Source organism: Narcine bancroftii, chromosome 4 (assembly GCF_036971445.1).
Source record: "Narcine bancroftii isolate sNarBan1 chromosome 4, sNarBan1.hap1, whole genome shotgun sequence".
Classification (NCBI taxonomy): Eukaryota; Metazoa; Chordata; class Chondrichthyes; order Torpediniformes; family Narcinidae; genus Narcine; species Narcine bancroftii.
The window spans coordinates 73,998,599-74,013,206 of NC_091472.1; the positions used below are offsets into that span (position 1 = coordinate 73,998,599).

The following is a 14,608-nucleotide window of genomic DNA, read 5'->3' on the forward strand; positions in this document are numbered from 1 at the left end:
AGAGGAGATGGCTGGCAATGTTTCGCCTGAGATAAAGGAAACAGAAAAGGAACTCTGTGGTGACCTGAAAGAAAGAGGTTATTATCTGGAAAACCTTGATGGGGCAAGTTTCTTCAGCACGACACTGAAGTGGCTGATCTGAAGGATTCAGTTTGTGTGTGTCCAACGAGCAACAAATCTCTCTCTGAAAACCTTCCTGATTGGTAACCTTTTACCTTTCAAGCACAAAAGCCTGGTGAAGATTCATAAATGTTAAATTCTGTGCACAGTATAAGAATTGCCTGATACCGGTGAACTTGGAAGAATGAGAAGTGAGATTGGACTGTGAGTCAAATAACTTTTCTTTACATACACGTGCACTTAGAAGGGAGTTAAGTTAATAGTAATAAGTTAAAGTTTGATCCTGTTTTTATGTTTAAAGAAAATTAAAAGTAGCTTTTGTTTAAGTAAACATTTGTCTTGGTGAATTTCTATTGCTGCTGTGTTTGGGGGTCCTCTGGGCCTGTAACAGGACAAAGTGGCCAATCTCTGTCTGCTTTATGGAAGACAAAAGTTAAAGAATTTCATGTATGTTGCATTTTAAATGTAGTATTTCATGACAATAATGGAATTTATACCCTTTACATTCTTAACTAGATCATTAGCATGGCATTTATCCAAAGGGACAGTTTTTCTATTAATGTTTTGGAATTCGTAATTGTGGTGTGAACTATTTCATCTAGAATCAGAATCAGACGTCATGAAGTTCATAGTTTGGAAGCAGCATGACTGGTGGAAACATTGCTATAAATTACATTTTTTAAAATAAATAAATTAGTTCAAAACAAGAGGAAAAGTATGCTAGTGACTGTGGTTTATTGTCCATTCAGATATCTGATGGCCAAGGGGAAGAAGCTGTTTTTATACCATTGGTCTTCAGGCTCCTGTACCTCCTTCCTAATGATAGCAGTGAGAAAAGGGCATGGCCTGGGTTGATCATAGATGCTGCTTTCATGAGACATTGTCTCTTGTAGATATCCTTAATGGAGTGAAAACTAATACCCATGATGCGGTGGCCATGCTCACAACCCTCTGTAGCTTCTTACTGTCCTGTGTATTGGCACCTCCATACCAGACAGTGATGCAACTAGTCAGAATGCTCTCCACAGGACATCTGTAGAAATTTCCAACAGTCATTGGAGACGTATAGCCGCTGACAAGCCTTCTTCATGATTGCGTCGACATGCAGGCTCCAGGATAAATCTTCAAGGATGTTGACACTCAGGAATTTGAGGTTATTTACTCTTTCTAATGCTAACCCCTCAATGTGTTCTCCTGGTTTCCTCTTCCTGAAATCCACAATCAGTTCGTTAGTTTTGCTAGCATTGAGTGCCAGGTTGTTGTTGTGACACCACTCAACTAGATGATATATCTCCCTTGTGTACACTTCCTCATTGTTGTCTGTGATTCTGCTGATGACCGTGGGTTAATTCTCCCATTTCATCACTGTAGATGTGAGTGTTACTGGGCAATGATCATTGAGGAGCTCTCTCTGCTCTTCTTGGGCACCGGGATGATTGATGCCTTTTTGAAGTAGATGGGAACCTCTGACTGCAAAAATGAAAGATTGAAAATGTTTGTGAACACTCTAGCTTGTTGGTTAGCACAAATATGTAGTACCTTGTCAGGTTTGCCATCACGGGCTGATGCCTTATGAGGGTTTATCATCTTAAAGAATGCCCTCAGAGACAAATATCACAGGCTTGTCAGTTTCTGTAGGGATTCTCATTGGTACCCTTGGATTCTCCTTTTCAAAGTGAGCATAAAAGGCATTCAGCTCATTGGGCAGTGAAGCATCACAGCTTTTATGATGTTAGGTTTTGCCTTGTGGGATGAAATGGCCTGGAAGCCCTGCCATATAGCTGGCAAGTATCTGACTGTTTCTTGCTTCCCTTGAAATTGCCTCTTTGCTGCTAAGATAGCCATTTGCAGGTCATACCTGGATTACCTGTAGAGATCTGGATCACTGACTGCTCTTAAACTCCATGTTTTTTCTGCAAATATCAGGTCACATCTTGTAATCTTGCAAAAACTAGTACTTGATGTGTTTTTTTTAAATTTGCATACATCTCTGATAATTTATCCTCAAACTTACAATAAAAAATATGAATATGAAGTAAACCATAGTCTAATTTATTTTAATATGTTACCGTGTACATTTTCTGCCTGATTTATTTCATGTAATGTTAGAATCTCTCAAATAACAAAAGTAATTAGTATTGGAATTAAATAGTCAGTGTTTATAACTGATAGAGTACCTCGTTGACTGTTGTAACTGTAATAACTGTTGGGAAACATTACATAATAGATCTGGAATATTTTTTTTAAAACCTGTTGCATGACTTCCAATTTTGATCTGTGTTCACCAGTAGCTCAGGTTCACCACAGCTGAGAAAAGAATCATGAAATTTTATTTATTCATGAGGTTTTATCATTTTATCAGTATGTGACAAAACCACACAGCATCTACACAGTGTGTATGACAGCTCTAAGACAGGCTCTTTAGATAAAGCACTAATCCTAGGAGAGTGGAACATTTTTACAGTCTATATCTACAGCAGTATCCAGTTTTAGTCATATTATAATAAAGATTTGAATATTGGGGAAGAAAATGGGTATGAATAGACACGATACCTATCTTAGAATATCTGAAGAACTTGGGATTTTTTTTTTCTCTGTACACCAGAAAGCTGAGGAGAAATGTTCAAGATACTTAGGACATAAGAAATAGGAGCAGGAGTAGGCCATCCGGCCCATCGAGCCTGCTTCACCATTCAAAAAGATCATTGATTCAACTCCACCTACCAGCCTTTTCCCCATATCCCTTAATTCCTTTGTTATGTAAAAATATATCTAACTGAACCTTAAAAAAGAAATAGCCTCAACTGCTTCCCTGGGTAGAGAATTTGACAGATCCACTATTCTGGGGAAAACAGTTTTTCCTCATCTCCATCTTAAATGTAGTCCTGAATCTTGAGGCTGTGTTCCCTAATTCTGGTCTCACCTACCACCAAAAACAATTTTCTTGCCTCTATCTTATCTATTCTTTTTCATAATTTTATATGTTTCTATAAGATCTTCTCTCATTCTTTTGAATTTGAGGGAGTTTATTACCAGACAATTTAGTCTCTCCACATAGGTCAAACCCCTCACCTAAGGATCAACCTGATGAACCTCCTCTGGACTGCCTCCAAAGCCAGTATATCCTTTCTCAAGTATGGAGACCAGAACTACACACAGTACTCGAGGTGCAGCCTCATCAGTACCTCATACAGTTGCAGCATGACCTCCCTGCTCTTGAATTCAATTCTTCTGGTGATGAAGGCCAACATTCTGTTTGCCTTCTTAATAACCTGTTGTATCCGCAACCCAACTTTTTATGATTCATGCACAAGCACTCCTAAGTCCTTCTGCGCTACAGCATACTGCAGTTTTTCACCATTTAAATAATAATCTGCTCTTCTACTTTTCCTTCCAAAGTGGATGATCTCACATTTTCTAACACTGTACTCCATCTGCCAGACATTTGCTCACTCACCTAACTTAACTATATCCTTCTGCAGCATCTCCACATCCTCTTGTAAAATTTGCTTTTCCACTCATTTTAGTATCATCCGAAACTTAGCTACACCTCACTCTGTCCCCTCTTACAAATCATCAATGTAAATGGTGAACAGCTGCAGGCCCAGCACCGATCCCTGCAGCACCCCACTTACCACTGTCTGCCAATCAGAAAAACAACCATTTATCCTGACTCTCTGCCTTCTGTCAGTTAACTAATCCTCAATCCATGCCAAATACTTCCCCCAAATCCATTCCTCTGTATCTTATTGATAAGTCTCTTGTGCCTTTTAAAGTTTTCCCTATCCTTCAGTTTCCCACTACTCTTGCTACTTTGTACGCATGAGCTTTTAATTTTATATTTTCCTTCATTTCCTCAGTTAACGAAGGCTGATTCTCTTATTGCCCTTATTTTTAACAAGAATATATTTTTGTTGGAGTACTGTGAAAAATCTCTTTGAAAGTCTTCCACTGTTCCTCAAATGTCTGCCAGCTACCTGTGCTCCCAGTCCACGCTGACCAATTCTTCCCTCATCCTGTTGTAGTCTCCCCTCTTCAAGCATAATGCACTAGTTTTAGATCTAACTATTGCACCCTCCATCTGTATGAGAAATTCAATCATACTATGATCGCTTTTTCCAAGAGTCCCTAACTACTCAATAGTTAATTTTACCTATCTCATTGCACACTAGATCTAAAATATTATTCTTCTTTGTTGGTTCCTTAACATGCTGCTCTAGAAAGCTATCACAGATGCATTTTATGAAGTCATCCTCCAGACTCCCTTGACCAACTTGATTTTCCCAATCTATGTGGAAGTTAGTCATCCACGACAACTGCTGTTCCGTTCTTACGTGCCTCAGTTATCTCTCAGTTAATTGCCTGTGCCACTGTGCTATTGCTATTTAGTGGGTGATAGCCAACTCCCACCAATGATTTTTTTTTCCATTTACTGTCCTTAATCTTTATCTAGATAGACTCAACATTTTCTGTTCTTTAGGTCTTATATCATCCCTCACTATTGCCCTGATATCATCCTTGATTAAGAGCACCACCCCACCATCCTTACTATCTTATCTATTTAATGTTATAAGTTAAAAAAAATTGTTTGTGAATGCCATTAAACTTCCAGTTGTAATAGAGAACAAAAAACACAATCAAATTTATTGCTTCACATTTCAAGGAATAAACCAGAGTATGTTAGAAAATCTGCAGATGCTGGGGTCTAATGCAGCACAGAAAAGTGCTGGAGAAAGGTTTGGGGCAGCACGGTTATTGTAGCGGTTAGTGCAATTTTATTATAACGTCCGCAATCCAGGTTCATATCCAGTGCTATTTATAAGGAGTTTGTATTTCTCCCTTTGACAGCATGGGTGTCCTCTGAGTTGTCCAGTTTCCTCCCAGCTTCCAGTACATATGGAGATTATTGGTTATTTGGTGTGTTGATGGGGAGGGTGGAGGACATGGCTCATGGGCCGGAAGGTCCTGTTACCCTGTTGTATGTCTAAATTTATTTTAAATTTGAACAGTTTAACTGCTTTGTTCAAAGGATAGTAAATTTGTGGAAAAAAACATAAGATTTGAACCATTGAAAGTTTTAAGGCTGTTTGATCAGATAAGACTATATCTTCGAATGTATCAAACACAATTGCTTTCTGAGGTGTTGTTGATTAAGTAAGCATCTACAGAGAATTTACACGTGAAGGTCCCACAACTATGGATGAGATGAATTTTCACTGCTTTCTTGATTGTTGGATCGACATAGTCAATTGGAAACTTCTTACCAATCCTTCACTACCAGCCAATCTTGTGTATCCCATCTAGCATGGCAGGAGGCTATACAAAATGATGGTGAGTTGTGTCAGCACAGGTTCACCATGGTAGCCATTCCTACTCTAAATATTAAAGATAGTGCATAGTTGGTTAAGTGATGTCAGATTAGGTTTTCCCCTTTAGATGGTTTCATTAGGGTGGCATGGTTGTCATGGTGGTTAGCGCAATGCCTTAACAGCGCCAGCGATCAGGTCCAGGGTTCAGTTCCTGTGCTGTCTGTAAGTAGTTTGTACTTTCTCCTGTGTCTGGGTGGGTTTCCTCCAGGGGATCCGGTTTCCTCCCACTGTTCAAAACATATCGTGGGTGCAGGTTAATTGGATGTAAATTGGGCAGCATGGACTTGTGGGCCAAAATGGCCTGTTATCATGCTCAATATCTAAATTTTTAAAATTAAATTTTAAAAATCACTTGCCGTAAAGCCTAATTAATGTGCCACTTGTATCTCCTGGACACTCCCTGATTGATTGGCACTTCAAGTAGGCTACTGTTTAATGCATATTAACAGTCCACATTGAAAGTTCTCTTTGTAGCTTTTCTACACTGAGAAAATTTGTTCATCAAGTAGGAATTACAGACACATCAGTAGAGGAAAACAATGGCTAAACATCTTTTATGGCCTGATGATGGAAGATATTTAGTCCAGTCTCAATGTCAGGGTGTCAAACGTTACAGGGAGAAGTCAGGAGAATGAGGTTGAGAGGAAAAATGCATCAACTATGATTTGAATGGTGGAGCAGACTCGATGGGTCTTATAATTGACAGCTACATGGATCATTCCATCCTCAGTAATTTTGAACCACTTGTTCTATCCATTGTGATACTGATGGAAGAGTAGGATATAGGCTGAAAGTTATGGATAAAAATGATCAGATTGTTGCTCATTTAGAGCTCCCAATTTTGGCACATTCCTAGCATTGGTGTAAAGGAGGATTTGAGGGTCTATTGAGCTGGATTTGTTTTTGTTGTGCTTCTTGCTTGGATTAATGATAGGAGATTCTCTTGGCTTCGTTATTATCGCTTTTTATACCAATATTGTAGCAAAGCATAAGACAGAACAGTTTACCGCTCTTAAAGGAGACTGATGAACCAGATCAGAGTTTAAGACTATCAGGCAGTCACCATTACCAAATGGACCTCATTTATTTAATTAACTGACTTTATTTAATTAACTAATTCCCCAGCTGTCACCATGGTTATGGATCATTGGTCCAGACATCTAAATTATGTGTACTGTTCTCCTTTAATCTTAAATATTCTATTTCATAGCAAGCATAAAAATAAACTTGTGTTCATATAATACTGCACTTAGGATGCACTTATTATTGATGTATGAAAACAAATATACTGGCCTATTACTGAATACAAGTGAAAAAAAAGCAAATAATGAACCATCTTAACCGATTGCTTGAGCTCAAAAAGAAATTGCTTTTATTAAGTTTCCTTAAAATCTAGCAGTTCAAAATTTCATCCAAATTTAAAGTTGCTCCAACAACATAGTTTTTGTTTCTCTTGAGATACCATGTAAATCCGGAATGTGCAATTTAATTCTTGGTTAGAGCTCAAACTAATAGCTATGTGCTTTGGGTAGTAAACTAGCAACTAAGTGAAGGAAACATGGTGACGTGAAATGTGCATGAGGACAAATTTTCTAAGTCTAACTCTCCTGTACAATAATTATTTTGAATGGATATTTGGATTTCCTTTGCGTATTTGTGTAGTTTACCTTTACTAAATTCTGCTAAAATTGTTTTCCTAGAGTTTACAATTCAGTGGTTCTCATCCTTTTTCTTTCCACTCACATATACCACTTTATGTAATCCCTATGTCATAAGTGCTCTGTGATTAGTAAAGAATTGCTCAAGGTGGTATGTGAGTGGAAAGTTTGAAAACCACTGTTTTAATCGTACCTAATTGACTCGTTATGTGCATGGTTTCATAACTCCAAAGGAAATGGGTCAATGACAATTTTTCTCAAGCAAAATATTTCACTAACAATTGAATCTAGAGCAGTGATTCTCATCCTTCCGACTCACACACCACCTTAAGCAATCCCTTACTAATCAGAGAGCACTTATAGCATAGGGATTACTTAAAGTGGTATGAGAGTGGAAAGAAAAAGGTTGAGAACCACTGGTTTACATTATTATTGCTTCAGTAATTAATCAGAGATTCACTAAAAACCCTTCAAAAATACTGTTTTCATACAAAAAGATTTGACCTGAAGAAGGTTTGCAGTCTCCAGATGAAACACACATCAACATGGGTCAAAATGAAGTTTGATAATCATTTGTTGTTTTGAATAACATTTGGCACTGCGTAAACATTACTTGGACAATGTTTTGTGTAGATTCTGGGATTCAGAAAGTGGTTTGATTAGCTAGAAATGTTATATTATGTTGGTAACATCTTTGATGAAAATATTCTGCCAAGGTGGTAATTATTTCCATCCAGAGCAAAATAAATTGCTGCAGGAATTCAGCAGGTTCAGGAGCACTTGTGAATTATTAATGTTTTTGGTTGAGACCCTGCATCTGGGGTGAGATTGTAAAGGAGAGTTAGCTGGTATAAAGAACAGAGGAGCAGGGGTGAGGCGAGGGCCAATAAGTGATAGGTGGACTGAGGAGAAGTGATAGAGTAGGTGGGCAAGAGGAGGGTGAAGGTGGAGACACATGCTGGAGGGTGATAAGCAGGGATATAGAGTACTGGTTCAAATCTGACAGGAAAAGTAATAATGGGAACCATTAAAGTAGAGATGAAGGGCAGATGAGGGATGAAATCCATTTGATAAAATTATGGATTATAGGTCATTTTAAACAGGAATAGAACAAAAGTACAAATTTATTGTCAGGATAATTGCATGACCTCACACCCTGCATTATTTTTTCCTGTGGGTCAGGCAGAATTTCTACTTCCCAGTAACAGTAAACTACTCAAGAAGAAAGGAATGTATGCAAAAGAAAGAAATAAAGAAAAGAAAGAAATGTAAACAAACTGCTATACATAAAATAAATAATCAATAATAAGTGAAGTAAGAGCCCTTAAATCAGGGGTGTCACACTCAAATTCACAGAGGGCCAAAATTAAAAACTTGGACTAAGTCGTGGGCCAAACTAAATATTTATTGAAAATTTTCAACAACATCTGCATGTTTTCTCTTCTTTCAACATATGTAATGTTAAACTTTATCTTATTAAAATAAATGTTTATTAATAGTTTTGGTTAAACTCTTTCCAGAAGAAACATTGATAAATGAGAAATAAAATATTCAATAAATAATTTCTCGATAGCCTTTAAGCTCCTTTTAAATGTATTTTTTTTTTACAAGCCAACAAGTCAAAAAAATAACAACTTGCTTCAATGATAGAAGTCTGCCTCCCACCTGTCTTGAAAGGTCCTGTTTTCTGTCTTTTGTTTGGCCATTTTTCATAAGGGGTTTATTACATGTGAGTTAGGCGACAGGTCACAGATGGTAATGAAAGTAAAGAGAGGAGGCGGGGGCGATTAGCGGGCTGACGGGCCGGCGCCAATGCATTTGCAAAGCATTCTGGGATTTGTAGTATTAGCTGTGCATGCGCTATACTGGCGCGGCGGCCAGCGGGCCAGCTCTAGTACATATTTGATATGATCTTGTGGGCCAAATATAATTATATCACGGGCCAAATTTGGCCCGCGGACCTGAGTTTGACACGTGTGCCTTAAATGAATCTCTGAATGAGTATTGTTCAGGAGTTTAATGGTTGAGGGGTAGCTTAAGTTATGAGTCTTGTGGTACCTATACCTCTTTCCTGATGGCAACAGTGAGAACAGAGTGCCTTGATTATTGCTGCTGCTCTCCGATAGCAGCGTTCCATGTGGATGTTCTCGATGGTTTTGCATGTGATGTACTGGGCTGTGTCTGCTATATTTTGCAGGGTTTTCTGCTCAGAGATATTGGTGCCCCTTTCCAGGCCATGATACAACCAGTCAGTACGCTTCCAACTACACATCTATAGAAGCCAAGGTTTCCAATGACCAAACCTCTGCAGACTCCTGAGAAAGTAGAGATGCTGACATGCTTTCTTCATGATGGCATTTTTATGATGAGTCCAGGAAAAGTCCTCCAAAATAGTGACTGCTAGGAATTTAAATGAGCTCCCCCTCTCCACCTCCCATCTCTTAATGAACAGTGGATCATACACCTAGAATTTTCTTTCCTAAAGTCTACAATCAGCTCCTTGGTCTTGGTAACACTGAGTGTGAGGTTGTTGTTATTACACCATTCAGCCATGTTTTCTTTCTTTTTAAAATATTTTTATTGAGTTTAATATAAATTTACATACATAGTCACTTAGTAATAGCATACAACAGGTCATATCATATACATATCACATATCTTAGGACATCTAATTCTATTATATACTAATTTGCGGTTAATCCATTTCTCATAATGTGTCCAACACAATATTGAATAAAAAATAAATGGAACAAAATTGAAAATCCCTTTGTGTAGATAAAGACATTTTCATCTTATTTGTTGATATGATCTATGATAACCACACATAAACTCGTATTTATTCTAAAAAAGGAAAAATAAAATAAATCTAAATAGTCTAACTAATCTTACCTCTCCCTCTAACCAAAGTTAACTTGTATAAATTGTGAAGATAACAGATTGAGAGCCTCAGGGGCCTTCAAACTTCTTAATTCTTCCAGTTATGATAAAAGTCCATGAATGGGCCCCACATCTTGTCAAATTGAAACTTTCTATCTTTAATGTTGTATCTAATTTTATCCAAGCATAAATAGGACATAACATCATGTAAGCTCTGTATATGGGTAGGTGAAGAGTCATCTTTCCATTTCATTAAAATTGCTCATCTGGCTATTAACATGGGATGCAGACAGAGGTATATCCAGTTCGCAAGAAAAACCAAACAAAGCAATTAAAGGGCATAGTTCTATTTTAATCTTAAAAATCATTGATAAAGTTGGGAAAATACTTTCCCCAAATTTTTCTAAATTGGGGCACTCTCAAAACAATGAAGCTTCAAAAATTTTACTTATCACATAGTGGATCAACATCTGCATAAAAACTAGATAATATGAGTTTGGACTAAATGCGGAATCATAATCAAGCTAAGAGTGAAGGAAGTACCAATCTTCATCTTAAAATGTTATATATTGCATTTCAAGTCATTCTTAATTCCAGCCATTGAGTCTGATCTTAAATCCAATCAGTCATTATAAATACTTGATATTAATTGACTGTGAATAAACTGTAGATCAAAAAGTAAATCAAGAATATTTGTATCTGAGATTCAAGGAAAATCAGAACGTTTGGATTGAACAAAATGCCTAACTTGCAAATATCATAAAAAATTGTCTATTGGAAACTTTAAATTTTACTGTCAATTGTTTACAAGAGGCAAAGTTATCACAAATAAAAAGATCTTTATAACTTTTAGTACCGAATCTATACCATTTCTTTAAGCCTGCGACTAACACAGACGGCTGAAAAAGATGGTTATATAATGGGACTAACAAGAGAGAAACTATTATAAGCAAAACATTTTCTAAATTGAGCTAATATTCTCAACTTGTTTCTTATTATCAGATTATGTGTCAATTTAGAAAAGGAAAAGGGTAAAAGGGAACCTAAAATTGCCAACATAGATGATTTTTTAAGAAAATTTTAGTTCTATTTCTACCCAAGAAGGACGATGCACTAATTTATCAAAATGTAACAATAAGAGTAGATCGCGTATCTTAATCGGCCAGTAATAAAATCTAAAATTTGGAAGTTATAAACCCCCATTTTTTTAAAGTCCTTATTTATATGGGGTTGTTTTCCCTGCCATATGTACAAATAAATAAATGAATTTAATGATCTAAAAAAAATTTAAGAATGAAAATTGGTAAAGCTTCAGAAGGGTACAAACATTGAGGTAAAATGTTAATTTTAATCGAGTTGACACGTCCAATCATTGTATTAAATAAGGGTGACCATCCTGAGATTTAAGGGGATGGTGGTGTTGAATGTCGAACTGTAGAGCCTGATACATACATCCTGATGTATGTCTCTTTGCTATACAATGTTCCATGGTTTTGTGTAGTGCCAGTCAGGTGGCATCTGCCATAGACATGTGGCTGTAGTAGGCAAATTGGAATGGATATATGTCATCGTTTATGCAGGAGCTGAAACACCAGCTTCTCAAAACACTTACGCATGCCCACCCGCCCTTATAGTGATTGTGTGTGTAAATTAAAATGAATTATAAATACAGGAAGTAAGGTTTACCTGTCATTGTAAAGTTCAATGCCCATACCTTTGGGTTCTAGACTACCCAGGTTCTTATAGTTTGCATTGAAAAGGACACTGAGAGTTAAAATACCGAGGTACAAATGGATTAATGTGGTAATGAGAGGAAAATCTGTAATGTCACAGAACAAAATGAACAATGCACAGGAACTATAAATCAGTCACCTTGTATGCAGCTTCATGTTGCCAATGTGGAGAAAGTCTCATCAGAAGCACTGCAAATAGTAGATGAGTTTGGAGGAGGTGCATGTGAATTCTTGCCTCATTTGAAAGGGGTCTTTTGATCCATGGATGGTTATGAGGAAGGGTGGTGGAAGAACAAATGTGATTACAGAGGAAAGTGCCAGGGTCAGGTGGATGAGCAGAGAGTCAAGGTGAGAGTGGATGAGGTGGGGTGTGGAGGAAAGGGGAGGGTGTGGCTGGTGCTGGGATCCTACTGTTGCAGATAGAATCTTGGAAGTTCTTGAGGTGAAAAGTGAGAACTCGTAAAACTACCTAATATTCTGTTTGGAAGGTGAGGGATGAGACAAGGTCTGTGAAACAGGAAAGAGAGAGGGATCTACCAACTATGTGGAAGTAAACCCATGTTTCCTGAAGAAGGAGGGCACTTCAGATGTTGTGGAATGGAAGGCTTTTAGAGAAGATGCGACAGGGAAAGAGCACTCAGAGAACAGGATCCCATCCTTCCAATGACAGAGATCTGACTGGTTCAAAAATCTTGGAGGTAGTTTAGGGAAGATGGAGGAAAAGATCTTTGGAGACCATTCAAAGCAACACCAATCTTTAACCACAATTTTAGAGCTATGTTTACAATATGCCAGATGTAAGAGATGGCAAAAAAAACTTAAGAAAAATTTTACATATGATCTATTATTGGATAATTTAAGTATTGCATAATTATGATATGGATCAACACCAAATTGTGATTTTTTTTTTTTTCTTTTTGCTAGGATTTGTCTGGATCCATTGATGATTTGCCAACTGGTACAGAGGGAACTTTAAGTTCTGGAGTTAGTGCTTCAGGTTCTTCGAGTGGCCAAGGAGAACAGAGTAACCCTGCACAATCTCCCTTCTCGCCCCATGCTTCCCCTCACCTCTCTGGCATTCGAGGACCCTCTCCCTCTCCTGTTGGTTCCCCTGTTGGAAGTAACCAATCCAGATCCGGGACCCTGTCACCAGCAGGTGTACCAGGTAACTTTTTTTTTTCTCCATTCTAGTAACTTTTCTAGAATTGAAGAAAGCTATTGAAGAGAAATGGAACATTTGGCCTATGAAGTTTGTGACATTACTTTACTCCACTAGAACTTGTCCTATTCTGTTTTTGCTTGAGATTTCATGTAGTCACCTGACTTTTTTCAAAAGTAACTTTTGTCAACTCTGTTTTAACCGCAAAACAAAATGATGGTTTATCATCTTAATGGCAAATATGCACTTTAAAACCCCCAACTATCTTGCATTGATTGTGATAAATTGTGATCAAAATCTTGAAGACCCCCAACAAGTCACTCCTTCATCTTTTTCGATATGGAAATAATCTGAGCGTTTCAAATAAACTTACCTTTTTGTTTTCATTCTTCTAATATGATTTCAAATATTGTGTTTGGTACTCCAATCATGGCACTTGGATGTCTTAAATGAGTTCACCATTGTCTTCTTCCTTCTCTACCTATAAAACCAAACCTTTTTATTGTAATCTTTCTTTTAAAAATATTTAAATGAGTTTAACATATAAATCCGACATAACAGATCATATTGTAGACACATCACAAATTAATATAAATGTAAACTGAAAACCTATCCATATTGTTTATTTAACAATATTTCTTAAAAAAAATTCTGAATAGAAAATAAGTAAAACTACATCAGACAATCCCTTGATCTAAACAAAGGATAAATTCTGTCTAATTTAATGATATGATCCATGACAACCCATATTTAACAAGTTACCGTAATCTAATAAAAGGAATTTTATTGTGCTCTTATCCAATCTTTAATCATGTGTATATCAGGATCTCTGTTCCCCCTCCTTTCTGTGCTTTTTCTATTATTGTGTGTCACTATTCCATGACTACACATTAAGACTGATACATGGAGAGCAAAGGATTTGAGGGATATGGGCTAAATATTGACAAATGGGACTAGCTTGAGCAGACAACTTGGTTGGTATGGCCCTTTTTACGTGCTGTACTGGTTGAAAGAACAAAAGTCCCAAATCAATAAGAATTTATTAAAAACCTTAAAAATGCATGCATTACCAAACTTATACATGTATTATAATTCTTAATTTTTTTTGTCATATGTTCGCAAATTTATTTGATATTTATTGTAACATTCGAGTGGATTCACTCTATCCCCCAGTTAGCATCTAATTTGAAATGAGGAAATTAATTTATAAACCTGTACAATATTTCACTTGATGTTTAGGCAAGTCCTGAAATAGTATTGAGAGAATATTAAATTCCACTCCTAAGCCAAATCAAAGAATTATGGGAACCTATATACAGCCAAGTATACTTGTGGAAAATGTGGAGCTGTGGCGAACCACGCCACTCCATTATCCATCCAGCGTCCTTAGTTGCGGGCCCCCATAAGATCAGGAGTTCCTAGTGACCAGGGGTGGGCACAAAGAACTCTAGGAGGTGTGTTGCATCAGGTGTGTCGCTAACTGTAATTATTTAAACTCTTGCGAAGATTTTTTAAAAAGTTTTGTGGGTTCAGCTCATGAACAACTTCTATTGTGCTTTATTCACTGCAACACTCGCTACAGAGCATCCTTTTTTAAGCCCAACTCACTCACCTCTTTCTGGTACATTGATGGCTGCACAACTGCTACTTCCTACAGACATAGAGAAGTTGAAAGTTTCATCACCTTTGTCC

At 37.2% G+C, this 14,608-nt stretch overlaps 1 protein-coding gene across 6 annotated transcripts in view; it reads left to right on the forward strand.

Moving 5' to 3' along the window:
- The window catches only part of LOC138760684 (AT-rich interactive domain-containing protein 1B-like), a 521,279-nt gene that overhangs the window by 321,712 nt on the left and 184,959 nt on the right, over positions 1–14,608 (forward strand). For all 6 annotated transcript variants that reach the window (XM_069931618.1, XM_069931621.1, XM_069931620.1 and 3 more), the window contains one exon: positions 12,682–12,922. In XM_069931618.1, the coding sequence (XP_069787719.1) occupies positions 12,682–12,922 (241 nt within the window). The remainder of the gene's footprint in view (positions 1–12,681; positions 12,923–14,608) is intronic.